Source organism: Spinacia oleracea, chromosome 2 (assembly GCF_020520425.1).
Source record: "Spinacia oleracea cultivar Varoflay chromosome 2, BTI_SOV_V1, whole genome shotgun sequence".
In the NCBI taxonomy this organism is placed as follows: Eukaryota; Viridiplantae; Streptophyta; class Magnoliopsida; order Caryophyllales; family Amaranthaceae; genus Spinacia; species Spinacia oleracea.
In genome coordinates, this window is record NC_079488.1 from 96,068,553 (window position 1) to 96,086,906 (window position 18,354).

Here is an 18,354-nt window from a genome sequence, read left to right on the forward strand (position 1 = left end):
CAAGTAGGGCTACAAACGAGTCGAGTTGAACCGAGTTTCAATATGTTGTATATGGGCTTGATAAATATTATTAGTGTTTAAGCTTGAACGAGCTTTGAAAAATCTTGTTCGATCTTGGCTCGTTAAGAATTCGGTTTGTTCGAGCTTTATTCACGAACAAGCTTGTTTTTATTTCGAGGTTGAGCTCGATCTTGAACGAGTTTAAATCGAGCTTGTTAAAATAAACGAGCCTTAAGTTACCTTTAAAACAAAAAAATTATATATGCATCCATTTGATTTTGTTGACATTTTTTATATTTTTCTACACTAAAAATGATATAAGATATAATAAAAAATTTATGGGCAAATTTGTATACGTAATGAAAAGTTTCATTAAAAGATATAGAAAGAAACTAAAGTGATTATAAAATATCATATATTTTGTCGAGGTTGAGCGAGTTTTGTCGAGTTGTACTTGAACATAATTACGTTTATAAAAGAATTTAAATGAGTTGTTCACGAATATTAACGAGTTGCACATGAAGTTGTTCGAGCTTGACTCGTTTACTTAACGAGCTTAAATTTTTTGTTCAAGCTTGTTTATTAACTTATATATATATATATATATATATATATATATATATATATATATATATATATATATATATATATATATATATATATATATATATATATCAAACGAGGTTCGACTGAACTTTTTTCGAGCTTATTCGTGAATAACGTTCACGAATATATCGGCTCATTCGCACCTACTAAACCCAAGTACGAATTTCCGTGCTTATGGAGACGGAGCCTACATAGAAAAATCCACCTAGAATGAATGTGAATGAACGCTGCAGAGGACATTCTTTGACTTACCATGCAGCATTTTTTATTTATTGATCCTGCTATACTGTGTAACTGTGTAAGGCTAGATTTATTCTCCGTGCTCTTTGTATTACTATTATGTGTTTGAAATTGTCGGAAATTCTTGTGAGAAAACAAAATAAAAGAGTGAAAAATGAATAATGATCGGCTGATCGCACCAGAATTATCCTACATTAGTAAAATATCAATTCACTTCCTTGTTTATATATTAGCGTACGATTAAATATATTTTTTGTTTGAGAAATGAGGTCAATCTTAGTGTACAAATGCGCGCCAATTAAGCTTGGGATCTTAGAGAAATGCGATGCACGTGGGTGGGTTATACATATCATTTTTGGTACCAACCGTTTTGCTTAGATAATTGTTACGAGAATTTTGGAGGGCAACCACTTATGTTCTATTGCTTTGGGAGATAACATGTAATCATTTTTTAGGACAGGGTATTCCACGATGCAACATTGCTAGCTAATTCTATTCATCGCGTTGGATACGGCTCGTAATTTTATGATTAACAATTTAACGAGTACTTTGAAACCCGCATGTTTATTTTATTTTATTCCTCTTGATTTTTAGGAGGAGATTTGACTGGTATGAATTACTACCTCTTCGTTTTTTCAATGATTGTCTTGTTTAAAATCTTACAACTATTAGAATTAAAAGAATCTATTTCATATTAATTTATTTGCAATATGTATGAAAAATATAGTCATGTATGTTATTGTTTGATTCATCCCAATGAATATTTTAAGCAAAATTTACCACAGAGTAATATGAAATTAAATATATTAATGTTCAAATACATGTATTGACAAATGTGCACAATCAAAATTGAAAGATCAATAGTAATAAAAAACGCACCACAAGTCCACGACTCTATCACGTACTAACCACATCCTCCTACCCCGGTGACCAACATTAGCATTAATTCATCAGTCTACTCGGGTTGAGTCACTGGCCGTTATTTTATTACCCGGTTTTGTAAGTACCCGATAATCAACATCCCAACTACGGAGTAGATATTAATGATCTATTAGTTTTTTGTTTTTTTGTTTGACGGGTAGATTGATCTTCTTTTGTTGCCATAAGTAGTTACCCTCCACAAATTAAGAGTGATCGGAGAAAGAAAAAAGTGAAAAATGAATTCAATTAATTAATACAATAAATACCAACTAACCCAACCAACAAACTTTTTCATCAACTCCTATCAAACACTTCCAACTCTTTAATTTCAATCACATAAACTGATAAACACACACACACACACACTATAGTTGTAGTGTATATATATACACACACATACCCTCTCTTCAATTAATTCCCAACTTCACTTACTAACCATACTTGCATTACCACTAATTTCACATTATTATACAATTCAACAATGTCCATTACCATACACCATGGTCACCTCTATTCTTTTTTCTTCTATTTCTTGTTATTACAACCACAACAATTCTTCGTAGCTGCCGGTACCATACCGGCGGTGATAGTGTTCGGAGACTCGTCTGTTGACACCGGGAACAATAATGGGATACAAACTTTGCTTAAGAGCAACTTTGAGCCTTATGGTCGTGACTTTGATGGTGGCCGCCCCACGGGTCGATTCTCTAACGGGCGGGTGCCCGTCGATTTCTTCTCCGAATACTTCGGGCTTAAGAAAACCGTTCCTGCGTATTTGGATCCTAGTTTTAGTATGGAAGATTTTGTTACTGGAGTCAATTTTGCTTCTGCTGGTACTGGCTATGATAATACCACTTCTCAAGTGCTTGTAAGTATTACTACTTCACTTATTTAGCTTCTTTAAAGAAATGAGGATAACTTTCAACTTTGATACATGCAACTTAATTATGGAGTCACGAGTTCTTATTTACAATGGGTGTACAATAAATATTGTACACCAGAGTAAAAGTTAACTCAAAATGCTTAAAAGTTAAGCATATACTACGTATATGTTAAAGTTATCTTTTTTTTCAGTGATAAATTTTTTCATTTTAGTAAAACTTATTTCTTCAAAATCACTAATAATGTATAAAATTAAGTATTTAACCTTTTAAAATATTTATCTATCAAATTTTTTGTACTAATATAAAAGTTAATCAAAACTAGGTTAAAGTTACAAAAAAAAGGTTAATGTTATCTTGGTGTACAATACATTTATTGTACACCTTGTGCGCACAAGACCTTTTATTATGGAGTAGTAATTTAATTTAAAAACTAGGATATTTTAGTATTTTTACGTGGATAACTTTTAAGCATTTTGAGTTAGCTTTTAATCTGGTGTACAATATTTATTGTACACCCATTATAAATAAGAATTTGTGCTGGCAAAAACTTTGATCAAATGATTATTGGAACATGAAAAAGAAACAAAAAAAAAAAAGCCTAGTCGTAAATAATGAAAAATATCATTATTTCTTTCCCCCCTCCTACTTATGCTAGCAATTTATTATCATTATTTAAATTATTAATAGTCATAAATGTTGTAATTATACGCCCTTTTTTCGTGGGCAGTAAGGCTATTTTGTATGTGGCGGTTATTACAATTCGTGGACGTCTATGCACAATGGTGGAAAATGATAAATCCAAGGAAGAATTTCACTTCTTCCAAGGAAATCACCTTTAAAAAAATGTGGATTTCCTTGGAAGAAGCAAAATTTTCACAATGGTTTACAATGATCATGATGCACCTAAAGAACATATGTATACACGGAAAAAAAAACATATGATATATTATTTCACTTTTTATTAATATAAATAATAAATATATATATTCACATTTTTTTCACGTAAAGTAATGTTCTTTTAGTTATGCACTTGTGTTTTTAAAATCACCATGTTCATTGTGCACCATAGTTCATCATCTGATTTTATTTTTTTGACAAAAAAATAGAGTGGGTATTTATTGTAAATTAATTTTCACCAAAGTAATTAAGTTTACAGGGAAAAATATCAGGAAGCTAAATTATACCTAGTTTCACCTTTTCACTAGGTGTATTATCAAATTACAATCCCATTTAACATGAAAAATATCTAACACGGAGTATAAATGAAAATTCATGGGAAGTAAGGATATGAGTATTTTATATAAAAAAACAGAAATTTACGAGTTTCTTATTTACAGAGTATATATGAAATTTTATTTTAAGAAAAAGAGTATATATGAAAGTAATGATAATTGAATTAGCAATGACTACAGGCCTACAGGCTACAGCTATGCACGTCGAATATATGAGTAGTTGAAGTATCTGTTTTAGACACACTTTAAATTCAAAGCCGAAAGCTACCTACTTTTATGAGGAGGTGTTTGGTACGCACGCTGGTATGGGGTTGGAATCAGGAATGATATCAAGGTGGTACGAGTTTGAAACTTGATTCTTAATATTATGTGTTTGGTTAGATTCGGAGATGAGTTTTTCCTATTTAATTTTATGCCTGAAGTAAACGTATGAGCCATACACACCTCTTCCCTAGGTTTCTAAACCTCGTATTTTAGGGGTTTGAGGTATGTGTTTAAACCTCTTAAAAATTTCAACCAAATATATGGTATGGGTTTAGACCATCCTAAACTCATATATATATACCTCATACCTAATACGTAGGATAAAAATATAAATATTATTAATGTTAATTAAAATTTCTATACAAGTTCTTATAAAAGATTACTATGTAGTACAAATTACAGAGTAGTAAACTGTGATCATATGCCACGTCATTCACCTATTTTTTAAAAACATAACATATACTTTGTAGTTTTTAGCATGATGGATATGATAGTTAAGTAAATATTAGACGGTAGTATACGAGACTGTCAAGTGTTTGCGCTCCAAACAAAGGCAGATTTCTCTTTGTTAAAAAAAAGAAAAAACAAAGGCAGATTTGTCTGTTTTCAAGTGTTGGAGATGGACTGGACAAGTTTGGAAGGTTCCAAGAAACAAGTTTGAAGTTATTGGCATTTAAGTTCACCTACATTATTTTGGGCTGCGCTATACTGAAGTTCCTGTTTCCAACGTGTCACTAACAACTTTACAATTTACAATTTACATTGTCTCCTCTGTCATTGAATTTTTTGCCTTTTGTTGCAACTTCACAAGTAATTTATTGGGTGTGCATTTCTCCTACCACTTTGACTTTATTTTTACAATATATCTTGTACTCGGCTCCTACATTATTTTTGGTGTCTTATAGTTGGATTTAATTGCTTTCTCAAAGTAATAAAAAAGAATTAAATAAAACAAAATGATATGATATATGCATTCCTTAATATTAGAAGTACGTAAAGTTAAACATATAGTAAACGTACATATATATTATTACACCGAATGCTTATGAGCTAGCTTGTTTGAATGGTTAACAGAACGTAATACCATTATGGAAGGAAGTCGATTATTACAAGGAGTATCAAGTGAAATTACGAGAGTTTGTTGGGGCAGAAAAGGCAAATGAAATAATTAGTAAAGGGGTATACTTAGTGAGCATGGGAACGAACGACTTCCTAGAAAACTACTACTTATTACCTACAACTAGGGCGTGTTACACGATCCAAGAGTTCGAAGACAAACTCATTGGTATCGCGAAGCAGTTTGTGGAGGAGATTTATAGTCTTGGTGCTCGGAAGATTTCGCTGGCCGGCGTTCCTCCTATGGGTTGCTTGCCACTAGAGAGGACCATAAATTTCATGGCAACTCTTGAATGCAACGAAGACTACAACAATGTTGCCCGTGAATTTAATGCTAAAATGCATGACTTGGTCAAACTACTCAACAAGCAATTGCCTGGTATCCATGTCGTTTTTTCCAACCCCTATAATTCTCTTCTCCAAATTATCAAAAGGCCTTCATTATTTGGTACGTTTTCTTAAATATTACTACAATTCTACATACATATACATGCATGAATATACTATGTATGTATATAATTATATATGCATGCGTACATACATATAGATATTTTGATAACTTTATATGACATTTTCCTACTTTTGGATGCCTATAAATGATCATTAAGGCTTAGATTAAAATCATTGTCCAAGTAGGTACAATTTAGTTGGATGCTAATATATAATAATTTTATATATGCCATTAAACCCATATATCATATATGGAAACAAGAAAATTATAAATGAGTTTATTGGGCCATCTTCTTTTATGGGTGACAATAAAGTCCAAGTAGGTGGAATGGAATGAAGCTTTGTTTTCTTCGTATGGTACGATCTAATTTGTCTAGTTTCTGGCGTGAAATAGTTTGAATTTTTCTGGTTTGAATATCTTATGTTAGTGCTAATTGCTTTCTTTGATCCGGTGAGGTCTGAATGTTCATTATCATGATGAATTTGAGACGTACGATACTTTAATAGTTGCAGTAGTAGTTGATTTTATATGGGGTACGTAAGTATGTAGTTGATTGACAAAATGAGATGAATTGACAGGGATGGACGTAACATATAGGGCATGTTGTGGGACTGGATTGGTGGAGATGGGTTATCTTTGTGTTCTTGATAATCCATGGGCTTGCCTTGACGCTAACAAATATGTTTTCTGGGATTCTTTTCATCCAACTGAGAAAACCAACCAGATTATGGCTCAACATCTCTTCAAAACTGTCTTACACAGATTTCTTTGAAGTAATTTATACCACAATGTATTTGAGCAACGACATATATTGGAACTTATAAAGTTTTCATTTCTTTATAAATAATAGTTTTTATTATTAGATTTTCAAAATGTAACTTCTCATTGTACATCGATTATATTGAATATTTTATACAATGTATTTAGCACACTATTTTTTCTATATACTAGAAGATCAGATGTTTAAAAGCCATGTAATACCTTGCTCAATTGGTTACCAATAAAAGTTTGGAGTATATCTTTGTATGTGTTGGTTCCTGATGATGACCTCAATATATGTCTCATGGTACGCAGTATTTTTAAACACGCTCATAACTCGGATTTTTTTAGGTGGTAAAAAATTATTTATCCTTTTATGTTTACCATATTTTGACGAATTTCATCCAAATTTGAAATTTCTGTCAACATAGGCCTTAGGTTACCTAACTTTTTTAATTGAAAACCTAATTAAAGAGAAAAATTAAAATAAATTGGTTAAGTGGGGCCCCACATGGACAGAAAATTGGATGGAATCCGTTAAAAGTGGTGAATAAAAAGGTTTCATAAATTCAAGATGCATGGTAAATATGAAATTATAATTTATAAGGTGGTAAATAAGAAAATCTGAAATTTAAAAGGCGGTAAATATGAAGAAAAAAAAAATTATAGTTAATTATCCTAATTGACAACTTTACACACTCAATACGAGACGAAAGTACTGATCCTCCAGGGGTCCTAAGGTTGAATATTTGTAGAATTCATGAAGTCTACACTTCTTTTCTGACTTAACCATTGCTTTGATGAAGAAAAGCTTCAGAGCTGGAATGAGGTGGGCCTTGTCAACAGAGGCACGGTGGGTTGATGGTACCGTAGAGACTTGTTAGAAATAAATATTGGGATGAAGAACTAGGACCGTGATTATCACTCACTACCAAAAACAAACTCATATGGTGATGGAGCAAATCCGTCTCTAAATTGGTCAAATTCGTCACTATATGTGCTCAAGGACGGATTGCATCCGTTATTAAAAACCTTGTCACTAATTCAAGTTAGGGACTGATTCCATAAAATCCATCTCTAAAATTTAGGGACGGATGTTTGAATCCGTCTCTAAAATTTAGGAACGGATTTTTTAATCCGTCTGCTACCTGTTGTTAAATGTTTGGTTCAACTCTATCTCATTATCGGTGCGAAATTTCGCTTAGGTCAACCCGGTCCAGCTTTGCAGGGGGAAGGGATAAGGGGAATCGAACTTGTGACCTCAAAGCCACAAGGAGAAACCCCAACCAACTACACCAAGTACAACTTGTATACTTCTATGTGTGGCATTGATAATAATTTAAAGAAATATTAGAAAAGAATCTAGAAAATCCGTCTCTAAACTAGGGATGGATTTAAAAGTCTGTCTCTAAACTAGGGACGAATTTAAAATTCCGTCTCTAATCTAGATAAATTTCTAAAACACATTAGGTACGGATTTTAAAATTCCGTCTCTAATTTAGATCTAACTTTCTACGAAGTGTCTAGGAGATATTTCTCCTGGACTTTAGGTTTCTAAATTTGAAAATTGCTAAAATCTGTCCCTTATTTATTGACGAATTTTAAAATCCGTCCCTAACTTAGAGACGCATTTTCAAAATCTGTCCCTAACTCAGAGACGGATTTACAATATCCGTCTCTAAGTAAATTTAGAGACGAGTGATGAGTATTCCGTCTCTAAATTAGAAACAGGTATAAATCCGTCGCTATACCAGTTTTTTTTATAGTGACTGTCCTTAAAGTAATATTAGCCCCCACTATTTCTTGCTATGGGTTATCGGCTAAGACACTTCCAAGATTTCCCTAAACTGAGATTGATTGTAGCAAAGCAGTAATCTTCATATGAACGTAAAAGCATTTTTTGAGATTGAGAGGGAGAGAAGAAGATAAAGATTAATGAGAACAGTTAGGAATATAAATAGCCAGAGAAATTGACTCGAAACAACGTAACCATTCAAAATAAAGAGATGAGATTAAGAGGAAGTTAATTAACCTCTAATTACGTGATGAACCAAAAAACGTAATTAAATATTAACTAAAACTCTTAGTTAAATCTCATGCTCGTGCTAAGTGCTAATCTTGACTTATTAATATATAGTAATATTAATAGCCCACCACAAGCACTACCAAGCCCAAAGCACACACTATCCCAACTAGTAGACCCACTTCTATTCAAACATAAAAGGTGGTCTACTAATTTAAACAACTCCTTCCATCTCCATTCTATCAATGTGGGATAATTCACAACAACAACTCGCCATATATAAAGACTAGTCTAACAAGACTAAGAGAGCAGCTCATGAAGAATGGCAAACTCTGCTGCACACGCAGAGGCATTGACATGTTTATATGGAATGGATTGGGCTTTGGCAAGTTCTATCGACTCAATCTCAATATTTACGGACTCTTCATTCTTGATTAAGAACTGCAACATAAAGGAATGTCTGACATTAGCCAGCAATGGACATTGACTAATCAACCAAAAGGGAAATGTTCCAAAGTATGTGTTATCTACAAGGTGGCTCGTGATCAAGTTCAACGAACAAATAACCTAGCAAAAGCGGCAACGCTTCTGGAAATTCGTCTAACAACACTATACTTTAGAACTACTTATCTTCCTTCTCGATAGGAGAGATATAGAAAGTTTTGTGTTGAGGCGGATGGGTCACTTTATTTGGGTCGTCGAAATCATTGAGGCGGGTAAGTCAAAGTTCGCCTCGACTGGATACCTCTAATAAGGCGGGCTGGGCCTATGTTCGCTTCTACAAAGCTATTGGAGCGAACATGGGGTCAGCCCGCCTCGACAGCTCAGGCAAATGGGGCGTATAATTTTTTGCCCCCCTCAACAGGGACTAATGAGGCGTATAATATTTTTTCCCCCTCAACAGGGGGGCTTCAATAAGTGTTTTTTCTACTAGTGTTCAGTGGGAAACATTGAGTATGCATGGATTAGTTTTCTTTTGTACCTCTGCTTTGCCTTATCTCTGGCCATTGCCGGAAAACCTAACTATAAGGTTCTAGCGGCGGTGAGGGAAGAAGAAGGAAAGAGAAAAACAACAAAATTCACAAAGAAATTACCTTCCCTGGAAGCGGAATTCGCCGACGAGCCAAATGACACAAGTTCCCGAAGAGAACTCCCAACCAAGAAATGAAGATCTAAAGAAATTCAAACGAACAAATTTGCCTGAGTTTGAGAGAATTCTAAAAACAAACGGTGTGGAATAAAGTTTGAAAAGTATAGTTAAGCTGGGTATTTATAGGAAAATAAGCCCAAAATCGCTACACTCCCCTTCAAACCTACACCACGCGATCTGAAGAAGATAAAGAGACTGCGGCACGTACTTGTCATAAATGCAAGAATTTAAAACACCTTTTGAATTAAATAGCGGGACTTTTGGACTTCAAGAAACCGCCCAGACGCATATGAATACTCGTTCATTCAACCTCAAATGAAACGGGTCTGGGGGGCATGTTGTTTGGTGCCCAATTGGCTCCCAATTGGGTCTACTGCCCAAAACCTCAATGGCTAAACATAACATAAAGCTCCCACCAGCAATGGCTCAAAGCCCTACCCAAATGGCCCAAGGCCCATTTGGCAATAAATGCCCTATACAACATTTACTACACAAACACTATATATATGCCACCAAAGCGGATATATCAAGGTACGTCCAATCTACTTGTCTTAACACTTACATTCCTCTAGAGAACTCTCTCTAGAATCCGAACAAGTGCTTACTTAGGTATCGGAGGGGTTTTTCTCGTAAACACCCCCGAGGCTAGTAACTTTGTCATTGTGCAGGTATATTCGGACTCTACACAATCACCCAAGCAAGATCTTCCACCAACGAAAGGGCCTCCAATCCAAAGCCCATTATTTCAACACTGGAGTATGTGGTGATTTGTTTAACAACCGAGTGAGTAATAAGCTAATGTGAGTCATATTTGCTCCAAATACTTCATGTGTTAGTTGAGTAGTTATATAGCCAATATATAGGAGTATGTGGTGATTTGTTTAACCACGAATTCAGCAACACGAGCCCAAGGCCCAAGCATAACATACACTGATACACGCACGTCGCACCTAGTTACCTCGCTTTGACACGTGAATACGATGAGCTTCCCCCATATGTATGCATTATGCATTATGCATTATGCATTATGCATTATGCATTATGCTAGACCAGAAAACAATGTTCATGTTCTAGAAACTCTAACCCTTTTTTCTTGTTTGAAACTCGTTATTCCAACATTTTGTTTTGCTAGCTAGTGACAAAGCATGTTCGTTGTATTGTACTTCTGCCGTTCTCTTTTATAAACTATTTTGACAACCGTAAAAAAAAAAAAAAAAAAAAGTTAAATACAAACTCAAAAACAAAGTTTAGCACAAACGGAGCACCTACACAAACAACCAACCTACAAACAAGTTACAACAATAGATTTCTCGTACTATCAGAACCGATCACAACAACTTTAATATAAAGGAGATATCTCAAAAGAAGGCGTACTGCTAAGCTTCACAACATTGAAAATCATGTTGTTTCATTGCATCCAAATGCCTCGAACAAATTCATAGAAGAAACTACCATACAACTTGTTTCTAATGGAGCCAGGAATTCAACGTTAGGGTGGGAGGGGCAAGAAATAAAATGGAACTAAAAATAAGGTGGAACGAGGTAAAAAATAAAACTAAAAAGAAATGGTATGATATACGGATTCGAACGCTAGATCAAGGAGCATTTAGTGATATATTTTATTATTTATTACAATATATTAGGTTTTTTTTAATTGTTGGGGGGGCGGCCGACCCCAAACAACCCCCCCCCCCCCCCCCCGCCCTATTGTCTTGCTTTATGCACGTTCTATTAGCAATGGCAACTTCCTCATTCCACTAACAAGCTTGCCTACTATAATTCAGCACCTAGAACACTAAACTCCAGACATCGTTGCATAAGAACAATGACAAAATAAATGTTTTACAGATTCAACACTTTGTTCACAAAGACAACAAATAACACTGAATATTCTAGGCACTCAACCTGTCAGTTGTTGCAAGTCTATTTGACATTGAACTTATTGAACCCGAATTAAACTAGACTAAACTTATTGGACCTGAACTAGGCTGAACCGATTTTAGCTTAATTTAAGTTAACTGAAATACATAAATCACACGGAGTAATAATTATAATATTTTAAAAATAGTAAATAATACTCCCTCCGTCCCAAATTAATTGTTACACTTTCCTTTTTCATCTGTTTAGGAATGACCCAAAAATTATTATATTGTCTCTCTCTTCCCACTAATTTTTTTTGTCTTTACACCCTCTCTCATTCAATTAAAAAAATACTTCACTAACTCTTATTACATCTACATTTTCAATAAAATAACAATTGATAATCAAACAACTACTTATCACCTAAAACTTTGTGCAAAAGTAAGTGTAACGATTAATTTGGGACGGAGGAAATAATAACTTTAATATTATTAGAGCTAATATTCAATAATAGAAAAATATAAAAAATAATTAAAGTAGCTTAAAACAAATATTAAACATGCTAGGTGGTAGATTGAATAACCGGATATGATTAATTGGATATTTATTATCGTATAGTATTTAATGAGAGTTAGATACGAAATATCATATATCCCCGATATATGTATGCACCATCGAAAATTTTCAGACCCCTTTCATATGGACATTATATTCATCGACCACTGAGAATTACTGTTGAAATATAATGATATTTGAGAAGTTAGAGAAATGGTAGAAAGTGATACTCAGTATATAATATATGCCCAAAGTCACACAAATGTATATAAAGTCAATAATTGTTTGCAATTTCACACTTCATATATAATTTTATACGAATGCACACGCTTGGATTACCAATGATACAACATAATGCAAATGGTCATGAATTGAAAGAGAAGATTCACAAATCAATGGTGTGGTTTTTTATTAGAAAAATAGATCTCTATGGTTGATTTGTAATAGGTTATAGCTAGGTTCATAGTTCACATTATAGGAGAGTTCTTACCAAAACTTGATCCTATATAGAATCGGGATTTCGTGAGAATGACTCTCTATAATGAATTTTTTTTTTTATTGACATATTCAATGAGAAATTTTGATACTAGCTCTCCGTTCTATATAATACTCGTTGTTATGGGTCGTTTTATACGACGTGAGGTCAACGTTTGAACGGATCAACGTGAATAAGATCGTATCGGTTAACTCCTACATTTAGGGAGTCGTTGTGGCTGAATCAAGGAATACTTGGAGGGCAAGGTCAAATTAGTTAGAGATTATTAAGCAAACAGTTGAGGATATCAAGGAGCTAACAACATTATTCCCTCAACAAGGCTAGACCCAGAGCTATATAAATACGTCCTACCTACAACAAGAATGGCGACCGAATACCTACGGTGAAACCTAAATACTCCCCATATCTAACCACTACCTTCTTCCATTTATCCCACTAATATCCATTATCCCCACTACTATTGTTTAACCACTACTTAGCTACACTCCATGATGCATCTTTTCACCTGAGCATACCCACGTACATTTTGCTATAAATACTCCATTTCCTTAGCTATAAGGAGGAAAAAAGGGCATTATACTCAAAAACTACTATTGTTTATTCTTAGCCAAGAGACACTAAACCAAATATTTTTCCTAATAGTAAACCTACTGCCGTAACACAAAACCGATCCTCGACAAGCCTTCCCGACCCAAGCACATCGTCCGCTTATGTACTTTCTTCACGCATCTGACATCCCATTATCTTTTACTTATGTCTTATTATTAGCATCATTTACATATACGCAAACATACCAATGTACTTGTACTTAACATGGCTTTTTACGCCAGCAACATAGTGGATTGGTGGACTCATTGCCACCCGCGGTTTTTATCCCTTTCGGGTTTTCCGCGTCACCATCTCTTGTCTTGTCTCTCTTTGTTTTCTGTCACTTATTTCCTGTCATTTGCATACTTTATTTTATCTAGTCGTCTATGTCCCAACCAAAGGTCGTCCATACGAAATTTGGCATAAACAGTTTGGCGCCGTCTGTGGGGAGATGGCTAGATTTATCTCCAAACACATATCCACAAATATCCTTCCCAAACACAAAATCTGACCCCTTGAGTTCACCAGAAAAGTTGTCGCTATGCTATGTGTCGTTGTCATACTGTGTCGCCACCACGAGATGAAGCTATGTCAGGGCACATGTCGTCGACAGGCCAGGTGTCGTCGACGGGTCAGGTGTCGTCGACGAGTCAGGTATCGTGGACGGGTCAGGTGTCGTCGACGGATCAGGTGTCGTCGACGGGTCAGGTGTGTCGACGGGTCAGGTGTGTCGACGGGTCAGGTGTCGTCGACGGGTCAGGTGTGTCGACGGGTCAGGTGTCGTCGATGGATCAGGTGTCGTCGACGGGTCAGGTGTCGTCGACGGGTCAGGTGTCGTCGACGGGTCAGGTGTCATGGCCAGGTCAGGTGTCGTCGGCAGGTCAGGTGTCGTCGGCAGGCTCGTCGGTCGCTGGAATATGGAATGACGTCAGGGTACATGTCGTCGCTAGATCAGGTGTCAACATCATCAGGTGTCATCGCTAGAAGTGACGCGTCGGAGTGGTCGAATTCAACCTAGATGATGCATATCGTGACAACAACGACACCAACGCTTGACGTTATCGAAAATAGGTACTAATATTTATAATATTCAAGTCTAATCGTTTGGCCTCGTTTTCGAAAACGTGACAGGTTTCGGTCTAGACGTCACGGACCATCATGCAGATGTCACCACAAACAAGATACAACATGAGTTGGCTCGTACCTTGACAAGTTCTCGAGACGATTGATCACTTAACGTCGCGAAAAGTATGGTATAAAACTCAACCCCAGTGATTTTAACTTAAACTAATATTGTTTCTAGTCCTTGTTGTCACTAAAACAGATACGAACACATGACGTCATCCACCAATGACATGACGCCAACATAGTTTCGTCCGACGTCACCTCCACATCAGTCGACGACGTCTCCACAAACGAAGGCGACAAATGGAGATTCAACAACAAAATGTCGGCAATACTAGATTTTGTAGCTAACTGCAGTCCAAATATCAAATAGGAGAATTTGTAGTTGTCCTGAAGTCGCCACAGGGGAGCATATAGTATACTCTATCTCATTTGATTTTCATATAGTATACTTTACTTGATTTTCTTTTTATATAGTATACTTTGCTTGTTTTAATTTCCAAAAGCACTTTGAAATATATGCTATACGTTGTTATCCCACTTTTTGTACTAACGTCGTCACCACTTGTCGTTTGATCATGTCGTGTCGCCAAGTATTGTCTTGTCTAAGGGTATTGACGTGTCGCTTGGCTAGGTCATGAGTACATCAGACGACCGACGTTAGAAAGCAGGTGACAAGGTATCGTCTTATCTACAGATACTGACGTGTCGCTTGGCAAGGTCGTGAGTAAAGCAGGCGACCAAACGTTAGAAGGCCACAAGATGTTAGCAAGGAACGTGACATCGGCGGCTCGATATCAAATGACTATTCACACAACCGGACCCAAAAAACGTAACACCTCAAAGTGACTTCCCACATCAACATTGCCAAGCCTACAACACAATCACCTCTCAAAAAATTAACCTTTCGCCATCACACTTTCCATGTCATCATATTTTCACCCCTACCAACGTCAAACCACTTGACATCATAAACTCAACGTTGTGTCCTCTCCCCACGTCCTCATCACCAAGTTCTTCATCAGCACATCATAACGCGTTGTTACGACAACATGTCAAGACAGCAGGACGCGATCAGCCACACAAGAAGATAAGACATCATTTGTCGTAAAGTATGACACATAGAAATAAATATCTAACATTTTTTAATTTCTTTGGTGATAGTGTTACACGAGGTCACGACACGACATGAGGTCACGACGACACAACATGACGCCACGACAGCAAGTCACGACAGCAGGACGCGACCATTCCGGTTACCCCCATGACGACAAGAAGTTTCTTGGCGTTAAACATGGTACGTAGAATTAATTATCTAACATCTTTATTTTAACAATATATTTCTTCGTAAGTTCGCCAACAGATCGTTGATACATGAATTTCATTGGGGGCTAAAGGTACGAACATACTTTCGAAGTAAGTTATCTTTTATTTATAATATATACGTATTGTCGCTGCCATGTACATCGCAGATCGCGAGGGTCATCAACACAATCGAATGGTATGAGTGACGCAATTCATTTATGTCAATAGTGACGTCAAAATTTTATAAACTAACACCTCATACCATATTGAAATTTTCTCACATATCATCCATGATAACTATTTTTCATTCACTGACGACATGCCGCGACTATACGCGTTAGAATGTATATTAATGACAATAGAGTACCTTGATCATGATGATATGCCCCGACGCCACGAGATGGCAATGACCGATGACACGACGCCACCAGACTAGCTACCGAGAAAGCTAAGGTAATCGGAATGTCGAATAATCATCGTCAATGACCATGATGACACATGAGTAACTTCTAAACTATTTTTCACACACTTTCTCATTTCAATTCATTCATTGTTGTTCTCTTGTATTAATATGTCTCGTATTCAACGTTCATCAAGTTAACTAATAAATTATTGCATCACCATGAATTTCTCGATTTCTCTAATGATTAAACCACTTTATCAAATCGTTTTGAGGTAGTTTGACTTGATAGGACGTTTAGAGGTTGCATCATGCTGGCACGCATGTACGGCGTCAAATATAAACAAACGTCATCATATCTGTGGCCGACTTCAGCCATAATATCTTCCTAAAGCCGCCACAGGGGGGGCAAGATAGTACATACTCCTGTTTAGTTTAATGTACTTGTTACAACTCTGAAATTTAACTAACGATGTGATACAATTTATTTTCATGGTGATCTTGTCATGAGATTTTGGTAACCGGTACGACGCTAAGACATATGTACAAACATTGGGGGCTCAACCACTATCACATGTCGAAATAGGCGGATAAAGAAAAGTCATTGGGTTTACCAAAGACGACAAGTGATAGGACGTCAACCGAATAACAAGAAAGGTAATTTATAAAGAGTTCACATAATTTACGACATATTGTAATGTAAGTTTGTCAAATGGTTTTACCAAAGACGTTAAGAAAAAGTCCACTTAAGACAGTATAAGGAATTCACATTAACCATATGATCTTTCTTGTGCCACATTGCGAGGATCAACCAATAAGTCAACCAACGTTAGAATGGACAGTGTCAAGACCAGCGATGCGTCAATCTCATTCAACGTGACGGGACGACACCAGGTGTGACGACGATGGTACAAGCGATGACAATGATCTCAGGAACGAAAACAAGATCGGCGACGGGAGGTGTCACGACATCAGGACAATGCTGTTGATTGTGGAATCGTCATCAAGGGACAGTCAGCGACACGACGTAATTTCGTTACACGAGCCCATATTAAGTAATATCTAACACTTACTTCGTGCGTTAATTAAGTTATTACATTTTTCACTACACTGCGATTAAAGTTCAATTTCAGTTTTTGATATCTGTCGCATTGAATATATCTTTCCAAACGCAATTATATTATATTTATGTCTCATCTTATTTATTTGAAAATCACCGCTAACATCGCATCACACGAACGTCCACCTCTACCTTTTCTATTCTCTACAGATCACTTGTTGACGATATCACCAACGACAACAACAACGAACGATATCATCAGAAGACGACATCAACGAACGACGCTATCAACTACAAGCGACGACGTCTCCAAGGTCATGACCCTTAAACTTATTGGATCCCAACAACGACATGTCACTTCTAAGCGCGACCACTTTAGACGACGCGGGTACTATTTATGTGCACATAACTTCGTTCTCTGAATACCTCACAGGTGACATCTATTCCACTGCGAACAACAGAGACATCGTCAACAACATTTTAAGCTAACAACGTGTATGCACCCTCGACGCTTGTCCAAACGCCTAACCAATCGCCAAATACAAAGCAGAAAAACACACGTCTTTCCCCTCAACACTGACGACAAACAAAGCCAACCCAGAATGCTCATGTCTCACTTAAACTGTTGTTCTGAAAATCCATAGGCTAAAGTCTCCTTCCATAGGCTGCGCCATCCAAACATCCTACCCCTTGTCCTCGTGTTATAGGAAACCTCACAACCCTTCGACTCTTCTTGACAATTGTCATATGGTTGCTTCAAACCATTCATTTCATTCACCTATAACTTCAACTTAGTCGCCACAAATTTCAACTATTGTCTTCTCTAAATCTCTCCCCGTCATTGACCATTAACATTTTTGACACCTCGCCCACCTTCTTGTCAGTCGTCTTCTACCTATCCTAACATGACATTGCAAACCGTCTAAAACGATTCAACCATATGCACACTCGACACGAATTCCTTCTATAAATTCTTCGCACGACTACGAACAAACGAAGAGGCTTATATCTCCTACACATGATAGATGTCACACAACAACGACAATAGAAGCACGCATGTAAACATCAGACGACAGACTAAGATGCAACAGTTGGCCATGACGCCTGTAAACATCAGACGACAGACTAAGATGCAAAAGTTGGCCATGACGCCTGTAAACATCAGACGACAGACTAAGATACAACAGGTGGCCACGACGCCTGTAAACGTCGAACGACGGACTAAGGCACAACAGATGGGCGTGACGCCCGCAATTATCAAACGTCAGACGAAGATACAAAAGTTAGCCATGACACCGGATACCTAACTAACGTTATGT

The 18,354-nt window shown here is 36.4% G+C and overlaps 1 protein-coding gene across 1 annotated transcript; it reads left to right on the top strand.

Annotated features, from left to right (window-relative positions):
• Positions 1-2,107: 2,107 nt before the first annotated feature.
• LOC110791482 (GDSL esterase/lipase At2g04570) lies at positions 2,108-6,740 on the top strand. Its single transcript, XM_021996233.2, has 3 exons — positions 2,108-2,635; positions 5,222-5,711; positions 6,293-6,740. Exons 1-3 carry the CDS (start codon positions 2,249-2,251, stop codon positions 6,484-6,486), a joined length of 1,071 nt encoding a protein of 356 aa, XP_021851925.2. The 5' UTR covers positions 2,108-2,248; the 3' UTR covers positions 6,487-6,740.
• Positions 6,741-18,354: the final 11,614 nt, after the last annotated feature.

Coding starts and splice junctions, on each gene's coding strand:
- LOC110791482 (XM_021996233.2), top strand. CDS start 2,249: ATGTCCATTACCATACACCATGGTCACCTCTATTCTTTTTTCTTCTAT. Junction 2,636..5,221: donor ATACCACTTCTCAAGTGCTT/GTAAGTATTACT, acceptor AATGGTTAACAG/AACGTAATACCATTATGGAA. Junction 5,712..6,292: donor CAAAAGGCCTTCATTATTTG/GTACGTTTTCTT, acceptor ATGAATTGACAG/GGATGGACGTAACATATAGG.